Source organism: Centroberyx gerrardi, chromosome 16 (genome assembly GCF_048128805.1).
Source record: "Centroberyx gerrardi isolate f3 chromosome 16, fCenGer3.hap1.cur.20231027, whole genome shotgun sequence".
NCBI classification, from domain to species: domain Eukaryota; kingdom Metazoa; phylum Chordata; class Actinopteri; order Beryciformes; family Berycidae; genus Centroberyx; species Centroberyx gerrardi.
Genome location: NC_136012.1, coordinates 12,134,725 through 12,150,360, shown reverse-complemented (window position 1 = coordinate 12,150,360; position 15,636 = coordinate 12,134,725). Strand labels below are relative to the sequence as shown.

At 43.0% G+C, this 15,636-nt stretch overlaps 2 protein-coding genes across 2 annotated transcripts in view; both read right to left on the bottom strand.

Moving 5' to 3' along the window:
* Positions 1-275: 275 nt before the first annotated feature.
* LOC139916862 (uncharacterized) lies at positions 276-2,741 on the bottom strand. The gene is made up of 2 exons (XM_071905876.2): positions 2,560-2,741; positions 276-1,381 (listed from the first exon to the last, which is right to left on the bottom strand). Exon 2 carries the CDS (start codon positions 1,377-1,379, stop codon positions 555-557), a length of 825 nt encoding a protein of 274 aa, XP_071761977.1. The 5' UTR covers positions 1,380-1,381; positions 2,560-2,741; the 3' UTR covers positions 276-554.
* A 5,813-nt stretch (positions 2,742-8,554) lies between these two features.
* Positions 8,555-15,636, bottom strand: part of LOC139916858 (A disintegrin and metalloproteinase with thrombospondin motifs 2) — a 102,467-nt gene continuing 95,385 nt past the window's right edge. The window contains exon 23 of the mRNA XM_071905874.2: positions 8,555-12,339. Coding sequence (XP_071761975.2) covers positions 9,857-12,339 — 2,483 coding nt within the window. The 3' untranslated portion in view covers positions 8,555-9,856. The remainder of the gene's footprint in view (positions 12,340-15,636) is intronic.

Here is a 15,636-nt window from a genome sequence, read left to right as displayed (position 1 = left end):
CTGGTGGTGTGTCACCTCCGTTCACTCTGTGTTTCTCCACACTCAGAATCAAGATGCTTCTGTTTACCAACGCAGGATCCCACGACAGTTACCATAGAAACTAGAGCCTGGCACTAGCAGAGCCGCGAGTGGAGTTCATTTCCGTGTTAACACATGCAAGGAAACACTGATCACACCTCGAAGAAGCACAGTGTGGTTGAGAGTATCAAAATCATGGTTTATTTATTCATACTTAGTTCACAAAACACAGGAAGATATAAAATTAAATTGCAGATTTGTCCACCTTTAAGATTTTGTATGATAACCAGCATACACCAAGCATAAGTAGGTCATAACAATAAGTAATGACAGTAATATAACGTTACAGTTGGCCAATAATTATAATACACATTTTACTGTGTAGTGAATCATGTCCCTTACACACAGCTGCATCTATCAGTGTCAAATCACCTCTACATGTCCCTTGGTGTCAGTGTCTCATGCGCTGACAGTAAATGAGTAAAATAGGCCTACTTTAGTGTCTTCTACTGACTGTTCAATTTTGCACCGTCACTCTATATCTCAGCAATGGCGGGCAGCATGCAGGCTCGGACACGGGCCTCTCTCCAGGCCGACCTACAGTCCGAGATCCACTGGGAGATCAGGGTGTGTTTGACGGTGGGATCCTGTCTCTCCCCCTCTGAGTCTCTGTCTGCGGGGCTTCCTCTCCCAGCCTGCAGCTTGGGTAAGGAGCGCTTGGGAGAGAGGTCAGGAGTGCTGGTGTGAGCGGTGGCGGTGGTGAGCAACTCGGGGCAGCTGCTCTTGCGTTGGCGTGGGAGATCCGGACTCGAAGAGCGGGGGACACTGTGCGCCCGGGAGCGACACTGTCCCTCCCATACGTTCCCATATCGCCTCATCAGCCTCCCCTCGGCAAACGGCCCCCTCGCCCCGCCTGACTGGCAGGCAGCGAGGGCAGGGTTGTTCTGGTGTCCATAGAGAAACTCGAGAGGGTCAGAGTTGCCATGGCAGCTGAGCACCGGCTCGCCGTTCAGTTCCTTCCCCTCTCCCTGCTGCACACCGATGACACGCGCCTCCTCTCTGTGGTCCGATTCAAAGGTCGTGGACGCGTTCCCGCCGAGCCGTGGCAGCCGCAGCCGCTGGTGCAGAGGATCCAGCTGGCGCGCCTTGCTGCTGTCGGGGGACGCGTCCCGGCTGGGGAAGGTGGGGTGGGCCAGATGGCAGATGGAGAGGAAGTAGTCCTCTGAGGAGACGGACTGGCCGTGGCCGGCAGTGTGGAGTGTGTTGGCCTGGTTCATGTCCCGCAGCGTCTCCTCGGTGCCTTCTCTGATGGTGGGCAGCAGGAGTCTTCTCTTGGACAGCAGTCTGGACCGGGGCCGCATGGCTGGGAGCAACAGAGAGGAGAAGAGACAGTTTGGTGCTTATTTTTGTCGACTGTATTGTGAATATTATAAATCAAGGCCTGAGTAATGTACCGAAAAGCCTTTGGAAAGTCACTTTTTATTCACTTTCAGCTCAAGTTTCACTGAATCTCTAATTAACATCGGGTGCAAGGTCACTTTCAGACACAAGACCAGATCCAAACACAGACACTGGCTGTGGGAACACTAGTAGACAGTGATTGGCTGATAGTATCAGTCTCCCAATTCAAGTGATGCATGCCTGATTTGATTGGGTGGAATGAAAGCAGTTCAAATTAGAAGCATCTGATTTCAACTGTTGCATCTGTGGTTTATTACAACTCAGGTTTGCATCACCACATCCTCGCTCCACCCATCCAAAAACAATGATTTGATTCTTAAGAAATTTGGTGATTAATAATTGAGAAATAAACGAAATATTTACCCAGCGATGCATTCAGCTTCAGACAAAAGCAACATTTTGATAAGAGGAATATTTGGTTTCAAGTGTTCTTTATGCCAAATTAATGTCTCACTAATGTGTTATTCTACTGAGTTAGTTTTGCAAATAAATCTTGACATGGTTCACAAGGATAATCACTGTGCCACATATTATTTTGAAGCAGAACTGCCTGTTTAGACCCTTACCCTATCAGTCACTTTATATAACATGTAAACCCTTTTCTCCTCTCCCTCATTCTGTAAAGCGTTTCAGACACTATGCCCTGCTTACTTTGGAGTGGCAGTGTAAATAGTCTAAAATACAAACAAACTCCAGCAAGACGCAGCAAGGCAACATAAATAGACTCGTATTTTAAATACCTTCCCAGTCGAGTGAAGCCACAGAATGTGTCAGCCTATATTTTCTTATGTAACCCATATTGTTATAACCCTGAGTGCAGCCCGCAATATATTTCGGTCTCGACCTCCATGCCAAAAATAGTCCCGGCCAAACCAAAAAGCCAGCCTCTCCCAGTTTCTTCCAAGGTGTAGCCGTTGCTAAATTTAGAACCACACCTTTGGTATACACCTTCTAAAAATGGTGCCAGGGCAGCAGCTCCGAGGGAAAAGAATAGGCAGCCTGTATAATTTCACTTCTTGCATTTTCATTAATAATAATCATGTAAGGTTTTTTTTCTGCACAGCTTGCTTTCCCACTCACCTGCTTGCAGCTGGTCTTTGTCCAATCCAATTAGTCTTTTCTTTTCTCCTCTGCTCTTGCGGTTGCAGATATTTGGTCTTCAGTCTTTTTGCAGTTGTGTATATCTTTGTAGATCTTATTTATGGTGGTGTGTGTCTTCAGCCAGTGGTGATGCTTCTCCTTTGAGCTCGCTCTCTAGCTCCAACTGTCTCTGTCCAGAAGCAGCAGTAGAATGCAGATTTATCTTCTCCTCACATCCCTCCCTCTCTCCCTCTCTCTTTCTCTCTCCCTGGCTCGCTCTTGGTTTGCCCTCCTTCCCTGGTTCTAAAAATAGACACACCATCCATTTCCTCACCCTGAGCACTGTCATTGGCTGACTGTATTGATGGAGAGAGAGAAAGAGAGGGAGAGAGAGAGAGAGAGAGAGAGCAAGAGGAAAAAAGAGAGGAGTAAGAAATGGATAGAGGAGGGGGATGGCGAGAGTGAAACAGACAGAGAAAGAAGGAGAGAGAGACAGACAGAAAGAGAGGGAGAGAAAGAAATAGAGGTGTTTTTTTTGACAAGGTGCCAGTTCTATGAAAGAGCTGCTAAGGTGAAGGAACACAGGAACCGCCGGTAATTTTAATAAATCCATCAAAGAGGTATTTATTAGGCAGATCAAAGGAAAACTACATATTGTAGAGAAACGGCAAACATATAAACCTGCTTGGCTTAAACTGTGTGTAATGTGCATCATGCAGATAAACCTTACATGTGAGAGCCTTGTACGTTTCTGGGTGTTTCTGTGTGTGTCTGGGTGTGTGTGTGGGTGTGTGTGCAAAACACACTGGTGAGATCATAGGACCACTGGCCTTAGGAAGCCTTTCACCACCGGCTTCATATTGTCAACAATCTCCCTCTGTTTCTATGGTCAATAGATTTTGTGGTTGTTAATCACACCTACACAGTAAATAATATAATAATAATGATAGTAGTGGACAGTAGACTTAACACCTGTGTGATCCTTCTTATTCAGTTCTTTATTATGAACCTAAAATGTACTTCATCAAGCGGCAGCAGACTAGATAATTAGGTTTAAAATCCAGCTAACATGAGACTTGAGGGTTCCCTGACAGGCATGACCACACTGATTGATTTTATGCATCACAAAACTAGTGACTATGTTTCTAAGTCATGGAAAAACAATGAATGAGAAACAGGAGACTTTCAACCCCATGTGACGTGAGTGTTTTTCTGAGTCGCATTAAACAGTTTGACAATAAGAAGAACCCATTTTTCAGGATTGTGGGACGTAGTTGCACTTGCTGCTCAGTTGTCTGCTGCTGGCCACTGGGCAGCTTTGCAGGAACATTTGGCAGTGAAGTGCCTTGCTCAAGGGCTCAGCTTTGATGCTTGTTGTAAAAGTGGGGCAGAGGCAACGCTTGTTTATTCCCTCTGCTCATGTTGTTGTCCTTTTCAAACTGAATGGAGTTGTTTTCCATTCAGAAGCTCTTCTCCAACACCCAGGAGCTGAGGGCTGGAGCTGTGGGCTCTGAGATGGTGGACAGACAGTTCCTTTGATGCATTTATTATTGAATTATGAAGGCCAAAATGGAAAATAATTCACTGAGGGGTTTCCCCCCCACACAATGCAAGTAACCCGTGTGCTTCCAACTTCTAACTCAATTACTGGCTTGTAAACTGGGTAAAATATCCATAATTATCAAATGTATCCATAAATTGCCCTTTTCAACAAGCTAATTTATCATTTCTGATCACTGGCAAAACATTTTGTTTCATTCTGAATGTAGATTTCACAAAACAAAATTGTTGTGATATGAATGTTTTAAAAATAAATAATTTGAATGCCTTTAAAAATGTTGGATATTCATAATTATTTAAATAAAGATACTAGACTTTTTAAATCAAAGGCAATGGTGGAGAGAACTACTGGATTATAAGAAATACAAGCCATTTTTATAATCGATGTTAAAATGGAACATTTTACTTCAAATTTTTTAATATCTCAGCTAATAATGTTTTTTAGTGTTGTTAGTATGTTTTAGACAAATAGTAAAAGCAACTCAAGGTGTGTATATGCTTATGTATTTGATGTGATATATACATTACCACTATTTTGTAAAAATCTATGTGTTACCGATAATTCTTATGAGTGTGTGTGTTTGTATATGAATATTAGTCTCTTGTGGAACGCACTGCTGGGATCAGATGCAGAAGATTCATATATGGCTCTGTCTCAATTCAGTCTTTACAGCCAACAATCTCCCTCTGTTTCTGTGGTAAAAGCATTTTTCAGTGGTATGGTGTGTGTATATATATAGTATATACTATATATATATGTGTGTGTGTGTGTGTGTTGGAGGCAGTGTGTGACCCCCTGTGCAGAGAAACTCCACATGTTGGCCTGTGGACAGATGAGTCACTCCTTTACATCTCGCCTATAAAAAGATCCCTCGCTTTTTATAGATATCTAATGGAGTAGTCACAAGGAACCAAAATTGCCTCAGTGTGATTCATGCTGCCAACACACACACACACACACACACACAAACAGACACACAGAACCCCCATTCAAAACAACATACACTGTCACTGCGGACTGTAAAAGACAGATGCATGGCTGTAATGTCAAGGCTGAGACGCACGTGCCCTGAGTGCAGCGTGAGCGGCGAGGCACATGGCGTTGTTCAGTTATGATCTTTACAGAAATACACTCTATAGGCCCCGCCACACTGACTGCATTCAGCTAATGACGCACACCAGGGAGCCCATACTAAATTAAATGCAGGAAGTAAATTCATGAAAGAGAAAACAACAAACACAAGATCAGCGCAAGCTCCAATTTTGCTGGCGGGCACGTTTTTTTTTTTTTTTCCCTGTGTGTTGACAGGGAATTATCTCTCTTATCTGTTAAAGCAGGCATATCAAGGATTACTGGTGGCCTCAGCTGTTTCATGATGGCTCAGAGCATCGACCCAGAGCTGTGAACTGTAGAAGGACACACACACTGCTAGGTCGATGTCATTCAAATTCATCAACAAAAAAAAATGAATGAGAAGCTTTCCGTGGTGTGAATTCCGCTTTGTTTACATTTGAGGGTTCGGACTTTCACGCCGCCCGTTCTCTTCTCCTTCCATCTTGAACCTCTTCACATCCTCTCGCGGATTCAACAAGATTACGTAACGCGGGCGCGGGAGCGTGTGAGATTCTTGTTCTGTGGCTGATAAACCGGCAGTGCGCAGCAGAGAGGTGAACACTTCGGTCTGAAGGGGTGGAGAAACGGAAGGAGGAGTGTGTGTGACATGTGTCGAGCGTGGGCTCTGGATGTCTGTCAGCGAGCCTCCAGTCTCCAGAGGGATTCTGTTACACGGTGATATAACCATCGTTTGAGGGGCGGGAAATCATTTAGACATGGTTTTATCGAAAATACATGAGATATTCCAAAACACAGATTCAATAATTGGATGACAGCAACTCCTTTGATTTCTTTTTGAATTGGTTTCATTCATAAGTGATTAGAAAATACCTCGTCCATATTTGGAGTATTTTGGAATACACAAGGCAGTCAGATGAGCTGAACTGGGTCTTGGCATCTTGGCATCTTTATGCTCCTGCCTCGGAACAAAAATGATCAGTTGATGATTGAGTGACAACACATTCCTGATTCAGGGCGCTGAGAGCTGATATTGCATGAAAGTGTAACATTTTTTATTTCATTTATTTTTTATATCATTTAATTTATGATTGTCCATATTGACACTACCAGTCAAAAGTTTGGACACACGCATTTTTCTTTATTTTTACTTCTGTTTTCCACATGTTAGAATAATAGTAAAGACATCAAAACTGTGAAATAACACAAATGGAGTTATGCAGTGACCAAAAAAGTGTTAAACAAATCAAAACTATCTTATATTTTAGATTATTTAAAGCAGCCGCCCTTTGCCTTGATGGAAAGGCAAAGGCTTTGGAAAGAAATTCATACATAGGCATCAACTTCACTATTTATATTTGTCTAAGAAACAAATTTCAAGCATTTAAGCATAAGCCTTTAGATCAAAATGGCTTTAAGAGAATGAGAAACATAGAACATTCAATCAGGTGTGTCCAAACGTCTGACTGGTAGTGTGTATGCTTCCATGAATAAGGGTGAGAATAGATTCCTTTCATATTTCTCTGCTGATTTAGTCTTTTGTATTCTGCAAGAAATATATAAAGCACATACAAGGAAAAGCAGCGAGGTAAAAGTGACCTTGTTTTACACCATGCACCCTTTATAAAATGCTGGTCTTTTTCATTTCTGTGTCCTTTCAATCCAACACAGCATTTGTCTGAATACATTAACTTGCTGCGCACTTGAGCCAAAGGTCATAAAATATTCACTATCATCTACTATGTAAACATTCATGCTCCCTTCCCTCCTGTTTGGGGCTCAGTTCTCCCCCAGCCACAGAAAGGTTTTTTCTGAGCTTACGAGGACGCACATGTGAGACCTTTAGCAGCCTCTTATTTTTACAGGGTCATTTCAATGAAAAACACCCCGTGTTTGTTGTCCACTGGCAGATATAAAGGACACGCTACCAATCAGGGACTCAAGATTCAACTTCAAATGTCAGGCTCAATTTATCATTTATCAGATTTCTCTTGCATCTATAGGAAATCAACTGCTATAGGCACAAGGCTGTTTCCCCAAATTTGTTATTATTCCCTCTTAAAAGTGTTGTAACACTGAAATGAAACTGCAAATTCAAACCCTGTTTTTACAAGTAAATGAGACGTCAGTGGCTTAACAGCATAATTCACGATTCCTTACAAAGTCAATCTCGGGGAATAACCAGAAACAAAGCTTGATGCTGGGACCAACCTAGGACACAAACACGTGATAGGAACAGGAGGAAAGACGGTACATGTCCCATGTCAGTGATCACGTTACAACTCATAGCAGAACAAAGCCCGGGGGTCATCTCAAGTTAACACAAAACAGATAAATACAATTAGTTTAATTCAGAGGCTCATGATCTCAGCTCATGTTGCTGTGGTCATGTAGAGAGAAACTTAATTTAGGCGTCCTCCTGGTCACTTGCACCAAAGTTACGATGGGAGTCGGACAGAGAAGGGCTGAAAAAAAAACCTCAAGATCTGTTATTCTCCAGAGAAAAAGGCAATCATGCATGCTGTGAGCAATGTGTCTGACCTATAGAAGTAAGTAAGATGAAATAATTGACATCTTCCTCATTATTCACTGAAGCTCCATTGGAGGTATAGTCACTGAGGAGGTTTTCTCACCTATATTTAAATTGGCCTGAATCAGAAGTGAAATTGTGACTTGGTTGCAGGTTTTCCTTTATTTCTCTTTTGTTTCCCAATGCCAATTGAAAAATGAACCATAGACAATGAGCAAAGTAATGCACTCGTACAGATCAGCCACTTATTGGACTAAAATTTGAATCTTATTGGTGAGAAAACTTGAGAGTAGCACCCAATTTAAAAAATCTACATATCTACCCTTTTTGCCTTGGTCATTCCAGTCAGTATTTGTGAACATGAACAACTCTCTATAAGTCAGATGTAATGGCATGTCGACTCATGACTTGGTGCTAAAAAAGGAGAGACTGATTACAAACTAAGTCTGGATTTTTACAATTGACATTAGATCATTATGACATTATATTGTGGTAGTAATATCAGTCCCAAACCAGAAAACATAGCCTGATCCTGATATTCTAATTCTGTCACGATCAGTATTTCCATTTTTCCCCCTCAAACAATCCCACAAGTAAATGTTTAATTCTTTTTGTCATGAGGCTGGAAGAAAGGCAAAAAGAAAGCTGGTCTGAGGTTTCTCTGAGAAAACACGAGCTCTGCCTCCCCCTGTGGGCCAGTAATGCAAGAGCCATCTTCTATTCATCTGTAGGCTGTGGGAAATGGGCTTAAATTTAGATTTCAAAAAGGACAAAGAAGGGCAGTATGTTACTTGTCATTAGAAAAAAAAATAAAATTCACGCAACACTCACAATTTGCAAAATACCACAGGCACTTGAACTTTAATAAATATTAAACATTAAGTTCTGTTTCATATGTACAGATATCGTACAGAGATCCCTAGGTGCTTTTGCAGCAGCTGCAAGTTAGAGGTGTACCAATAATAAAACTTTCAAAAAGGAAAAAAACTGGCCGTCAAAGCTTCTATTGGGATGCAGTTGATACAAAAAGGCTTTTTTATTTTATTTTATTTTTTGCTTTTTGATAATTGTACATAAGTGAATGCATGAGGACTCTTCCAGGGACAACGCTTTCAGCACCACTGACAAAAAAGCACCACACTTAACTGACCGTTTTGTAAGAAAAAAAAGATATTTATCAAAATCATTTTTCTTTTCAATGTAGTTTTTTCACATAGCTTATTGAGATATCAAGATATCTTCTGTCATTATCAAAATCCAAGAAGCACCAAGTGTTTGGCAATGTCCCTCAGCAGTCTTCCAGATCTCTGAACTTCCTGAGAGACGACGGACAGAAGATTGCTTTGGACAAGGCAACACAGTCCAAGCAGTTTAAGCTTCCAGAGTTCAATTACAACCAAAGGAAACTTTGGCGTTTTGATTTCATGGCATTGCCATATTGCTTTCAGGCCTCCGAACCCTCCAATTCGCAGTGTAGAGTGTCCTGATTCAGAACGCTGGGCACTAACAGGGAGACGTACACATGTCCAGCTTGTCCTATCTGTTATTAGGGGGCTGAAAGGTATTCATATCTGCCTGGGGAATGAGCTGCAGTCCTGGGCAGTGATATAATATTGGGTGGGCTTGTGTATTTTAGATGATAGATTTTGTTGATCTATAAGTGCTGATAGGGATAATAGCATTTCCATTAAATTTTATCTGTATCTGTTGTATCTGTCTAATATAACATTAAATCATCATTGTCGTATGTGTCCCACATTCTCAAACATGGTTTGGAGGGATAAAAGCTTCGCTTTGTAAAGTGCTGGTCAAATTGGATGTATGGTTTTCATCACATCTGTTATCACTATCGTGCTTGCACAGGCAAGACGATTTGCTTCAAATCTGCAACCGTTTTATAGTCTGTACTCTAAAGGCGCTTTCTTTATTAAAAGCAACTGTACAAACATTTGGCCATGAGTTTTTCTCTCTGTAAGAGTCCTGATTGCCATGTTACTGATATGACTGAGAGTTGTGTTTTTCTGGAAAAGGCTGAAAGAAAGCATCATGGCAGCTCAAAGGGGTTTAAACAGGGTTTAAACAAGTCTATTAAGAAGACGTTCATCTCTATAAGAGAAACGAGAAGGCTCGGTCTATCATGCTGCCTGGCCTCTCTTCATCCTGAGGAGAAAGTTCCGCTTCTCCTCCAGAAGCTCCTGAATGCGTTTGTTCCTGGTTCTCTCCCGGAGGTTGACCCGGCGCCTGGGGATCAGGTTGTTCTGGGAGATGTCGTTGTCTACGCCGACGCCCCTGTTGTACGGGATGTCGACGAAGTTGTTCTCGTTGGTGTCCTCCGCTCCATTCTGAGGCCTCATCGTTGGGGCGGTGGTTATGAGGATTGGTTCTTCTGTTGTCGTGGCGATGGTAGTTGGAGGTGGGGCAGTGGCCGGGTCTGAGGTTGTCGTGGGAATGGTGACGCTTACGGGGATGTACTCCGGCAGGTCCAGCCAGGGGGAGGCGGTGAGATCCGCCATGTCGTCACTGATGATGGTAGGAATCACCACGGCGAGGTCATCATCCAGCACCATGGTCCCACTGGTCACTGCCACGTCGCCATAAGGCATTGTGATGTCATCACCACTGAGAATGGCCCCACTGGTTACTGTGGCATCGCCGCTGCTGGTCATTGAGACATCACTATATGGCATGGTTCCACTGGGCATGGTGACGTCATCAAAATAAATGGTTCCGGCGGGCGTTATGACATCATCAAAAGTGTATGTGCTGGGGGTTGTGGCTCCAGCGTCTGTGCTGTCATCGTACCACGGTGGAGTTTCACTGGTAGTGTCTGTGTCATTGGTGATATACGTGACATTGACTCGTGGCTCGGGGAAAGGCATGCTGGGAGTTGTAGCATATATGCTAGTGCGAGGAGAGACAGTGAAAGAAGGGTACTCTCTCTGTTCCAGGCCTGTATAGTGAGTGGGGAGTGGGGTGTAGTATGAGGGGGTTGTTGTAAGACCTTTCTTTTTTGGATTTGTCTTACTCTGATTAATCTTTGCCTGTGTGTTCGTGGTATTTTTGGGCCCTGCTTTTGTGTTCTTTTTGGGATTGGTCTTTGGTTGAGTGTTTTTTGTAAGTTTGGTCTTTGGCTCTGCATTCTTTTTGGGATTGGCTTTTGGTGGAATATCCTTTTTGGGAGTAGTCTTTACTGGAGTAGACTTTTTGGGAGTAGTCTTTTTGGGAGTAGTCTTTACTGGAGTAGTCTTTACTGGAGTAGTCTTTTTGGGACTAGTCTTTTCTGGAATATCCTTTTTGGGAGTAGTCTTTTTAGGAGTAGTCTTTATTGGAGTAGTCTTTTTAGGAGTAGTCTTTTTTACTGGAGTAGTCTTTATTGGAGTAGTCTTTTTAGGAGTAGTCTTTTTTACTGGAGTAGTCTTTTTTACTGGAGTAGTCTTTTTTATTGGAGTAGTCTTTATTGGAGTAGTCTTTTTAGGAGTAGTCTTTTTTACTGGAATAGTCTTTATTGGAGTAGTCTTTTTAGGAGTAGTCTTTTTTACTGGAATAGTCTTTATTGGAGTAGTCTTTTTAGGAGTAGTCTTTTTTACTGGAGTAGTCTTTATTGGAGTAGTCTTTTTAGGAGTAGTCTTTTTTACTGGAGTAGTCTTTTTGGGATTGGTCTTTGGTGGAATATCTTTTTTGGTAGCATTTTTTGGTGCAGTATTCTTTTTTGGATTAGTCTTTGGCGGAATCACTTTTTTAGGGTTTTTCTTTGGTGGAATATCCTTCTTGGGCTTGGACTTCAGTGGAGTATCCTTTTTGGTGCTGTTTTTTGCCAAATTTGTGGTTTTTGGACCGGTCTTTGCCTGAGGGTCTGTGGTGTGTTGAGTATTTGTAGTGTTTTGTAGTTGTAGGTCTGTGCTCTCGTCTGTTATGTCTGGGGGAGGCAGAGGCAGGGGATGAGCGGTAAGACTGGGACTGCTGGTGGTAACTGGGGCGGTTACCAAGGAAAAGGTAGTAGGGATGGAAGGAGCACTGGTGGAGGTCGGTGGATGAGTGGTAATCCTGACGTAGGCAGGGGTGGAAGGAGGAAGAGGGGTGGTGGAAGTAGGTGGATGAGTGGTAATCCTTTGTGTAGGACTGATGTGGGCAGGGGTGGAAGGAGGAAGAGGGGTGGTGGAAGTAGGTGGATGAGTGGTAATCCTTTGTGTAGGACTGATGTGGGCAGGGGTGGAAGGAGGAAGAGGGGTGGTGGAAGTAGGTGGATGAGTGGTAATCCTTTGTGTAGGACTGATGTGGGCAGGGGTGGAAGGAGGGAGAGGGGTGGTGGAAGTAGGTGGATGAGTGCTGGTCCAGGGATTGGTGGCAGAAGCTGAAGCGGTGGTGATGATGGCTGTGGTGGGCTGGGTGGTGGTGAAGCCAGAGCCGAGGCTGCTGGTGGGTGGATGGGTTGTGACGGTGGGCTGGGTGGAGCTGATGGGGGTGGAGCTGGAGGTGGAGGTGGAGTTGGGTAGAAGATCTGTGATGGTGACATTGCTGCAGGACTTGCAGCACATGCGCTGGTAGCCCGGCAGAGGGCAGTAGCGTTTCAGCACCTCCATACGACAGAACACCGAGCGGTCTCCATGACAACGCTGGCCTGTGGAGGAGAGAACAGAGAGCTGAGACTGGGTGCGGCCGGGAGGGTGGGGGGTGTGTGTGTGTATGTGTTTGTGTCTTTTGTTTGCTGAGATATGTCACTGTATGTTCAAGAATGTGCACGTGTAGGTACATGTTTGCATTTGTCTGCATCTGCATATGTTTATTTGTTTGTAAGTACATGCGTGTGTGTGTGTGTGTGTGTGTGTGTGTGTGTGTGTGTGTGTGTGGCTCCACACCGTGCAGAGTAAAGTAGTAAAGGTAGTAAAGCCAGACCATTAGCAGAAGATGCAGGAAGGAAGAGTAGAAAAACCCAAACATCTACAGCAGTCATTAGATTAGTCCAGAGCAACTGAAATGGAAAAAGAAGAGTGGCCAGTCTGTTGTGAAGACAACTGTGTTTGACTTGAATTTGAATCTAAAACATCTGATATCTAATTTTGACTCCTGTTTTCTCATGCATTGGTATGTGTTGCTTCAGATCTGCATCATTGTTCATTTGATCATTTTTCATTCTATATTGCTTGACCTGTAGCCTTTTTGTACCGTGGAAATAAAAATAAAGTTCTGCTTGCAGCTTTTGACATTTTGACATTTTCTCTGACACAAAATCTAACCAGTGAAAATTCCTGGTGAGAGAAAGATCACACTTTTTAAAACATTTTTTATTGATACAACTTTTGCTGTTGAGAATGACAGGAACTGAAACAATGAGATGTACGCCCCCCCTTCAATATATAGATATATTCTTTTCTTAAGAAAAATAATTCAACTGTATCGAAAGGTACAAGTTCACAGTCACTTTGGTAAAACACTTCATTACTTGGAAATCAACCAGTCAATCAGTTAATCGATTGAAAAAAAAAAAAATGAAGGTACATAAATGATAATAGTTTCGCTGCTTAAATAAAATACAGAATTTCCATGATGATGTAAAAACTGGAATGGCACATTAAGTGTCATATGAAACATTTACAAAACATTAATAAAATTTCCCTGATAAATCAAAGTGCATATAGACGCAGTGCACGTAGTCCATCTGAATGTTTCCCCAACGTTAGCCAAACGTTAGCCAGCCCCACGCAGCAGGCCAGTGAAGCCACGAAACAGTTACCCATAGTATAGAATATTATAGATTTTTTTCCATAAGTAAGAAGATAACAGTCATGAACATTATTAAATACAGTCAACACCAATGTTATATACAGTATCGCACTGCTAGGTCTGGCTTGGTCTCGTACAGTCCAACTCCAGCAGAAGGAAACCTTGGATAGCTCGCTACATAGTCACAACAGAAATATGTGATCACAATACAATGACAAGTCTGAAGTGTTTTTTTTTCTAGATGCCATATGTGTCGATACCCTAGGCCCTTTGTAAACCCTTCCCAGTAGTCGGACCTCGGTCCAACGTCACCTTGGTAGGTTTGATGGTTGGCGGGTGTGAGTTTGTTAAGTTGGTTTGAAGCTGCCTCTATTCCGAGTGAAACTTTGAATGAGTAAAGCCATCTCTTTCACAGATAAATGCCATTACATTCAATCCAAGATAAGGCATTGTTCATGTGGTTAATGTTCATCACAAAGTAAAACGAGATCGGACGCTCTCAAATCAAGGTTTATGAGGTATTTCTGTATCTGATCGCTATGTCTAGAAGCCCGAATGATGAAGCACACACACACACACATGCACATGCACACACACACACAAACATGCACACACGCACATACACACACATGCACACTCACAAACACCCTACACACACACAGACACACACACACACTAACTTACACATCCAAGACAGGCGTGCTCATATTCAGACTCACTCACACACGCATTCTCTTACTCACTCACCTCAACTCACACACAAGATACATGCACACATACACACACATTCATACATTCATACATACACACACACACGCACACGCACACGCACACGCACACACACACACACGTGAGGGATGCAGATGTGCATGACAAAACGTGATCCTATCCCTAAAGAAAACAAGAAGCGACAGTAAACCACTGATCCATCTGAGAGAATGGAGAGGCAACTAACTGACCAAGTCCTGCATAATATAGGTCTAACCCCTTCCCCCCAAACACTTTACCCTTATTAAATATTTTCATCTGTATTCATGTAAAATTAATAAAAAAATACACATAACAGTCAAGGATCTAAGCGATCAATAGCAGTCCAAAGGTTTTAGGCAAATAAGCTACAGCTTATTCATGGTAAAACATTATTAATATTATTGTTACTCATATAGATTTAGATTTATAGGTATATATAAATACAAATATATTTATAGATGTATTTGTTTAAAGTCTGCAAGCACAAATAAGCTGCATTTATTGAACTTTAGTATAACAGTCAAAGAGAGGATGGCTGATGATGAGGTGAAATGGGAAGCAACCTCAAGCGGTCAGACTACCCTGTTTTTTATTAGCCTTTACTTGGAGATTCTTCACCTCACAGTTCCCTCCCCCAAAATCAAAAGGTCTACTTATGTCACTTTCTGTCCCTGTGCTGAGTTCCTGTCAATCTGAGAATGGAACGTAGAATGAGACTTAACCACCATTCTCATTCCAGAATGGAACCAGGATGTCGGATGAGCACTTTAGCAAAGATGTCCTCATTGTGACAAGATCACATTCACAATAAAGCTTTCATATATTTTTTTTTAAACTTTTTTCTATATAGATATATATATACCTTTTCTGTTTGTTATTTTCACACCTGTTGCTCCCTACAATGACAGTGCGCTAAAAAAGAAAAAAGCGCAGCCGCATCTCAGGAGTGGTAACCCATGACAACACGCAGCTAGCTCGCGCAAAACATGGCCGCCAAATGCAGAGGGGCCGCTCACACGTGACTGGCTCTTCGGACGCCTCTGAGAAGCCGCCAATCAAAACCCGCTCACCTCGCCGCTTCCGTTTCTTTTTCACATCAAAGTTTTTATGTTAATCTTTTGAGTTTTCGACTGGCCAGCGGTTACAACACAATGCTCCACAAAGGAGAGAGAGAGATAGAGAGAGAGAGACAGAGCAAGAGAGAACCAACCAGCACACACAGGAGCCAGAGACCTCCCCCAGTCAGAGCCGTCTCAGACACAGAGAGAGAGACAACACCCCCCCCAAAAGAGAAGCGAAAGCTTTGCCGCTCGCTCACGGGCGTGGGCACAGGCACGGGGCGCGTGGGCGGGGGGGTCAGGGGGCCAGCCGGGGCCGGCCCTGCAAAGACAGGAGGACAGAGATGGGCAGCGCCCAGCAGAGGACAGACATGCAGCTGCGGCTG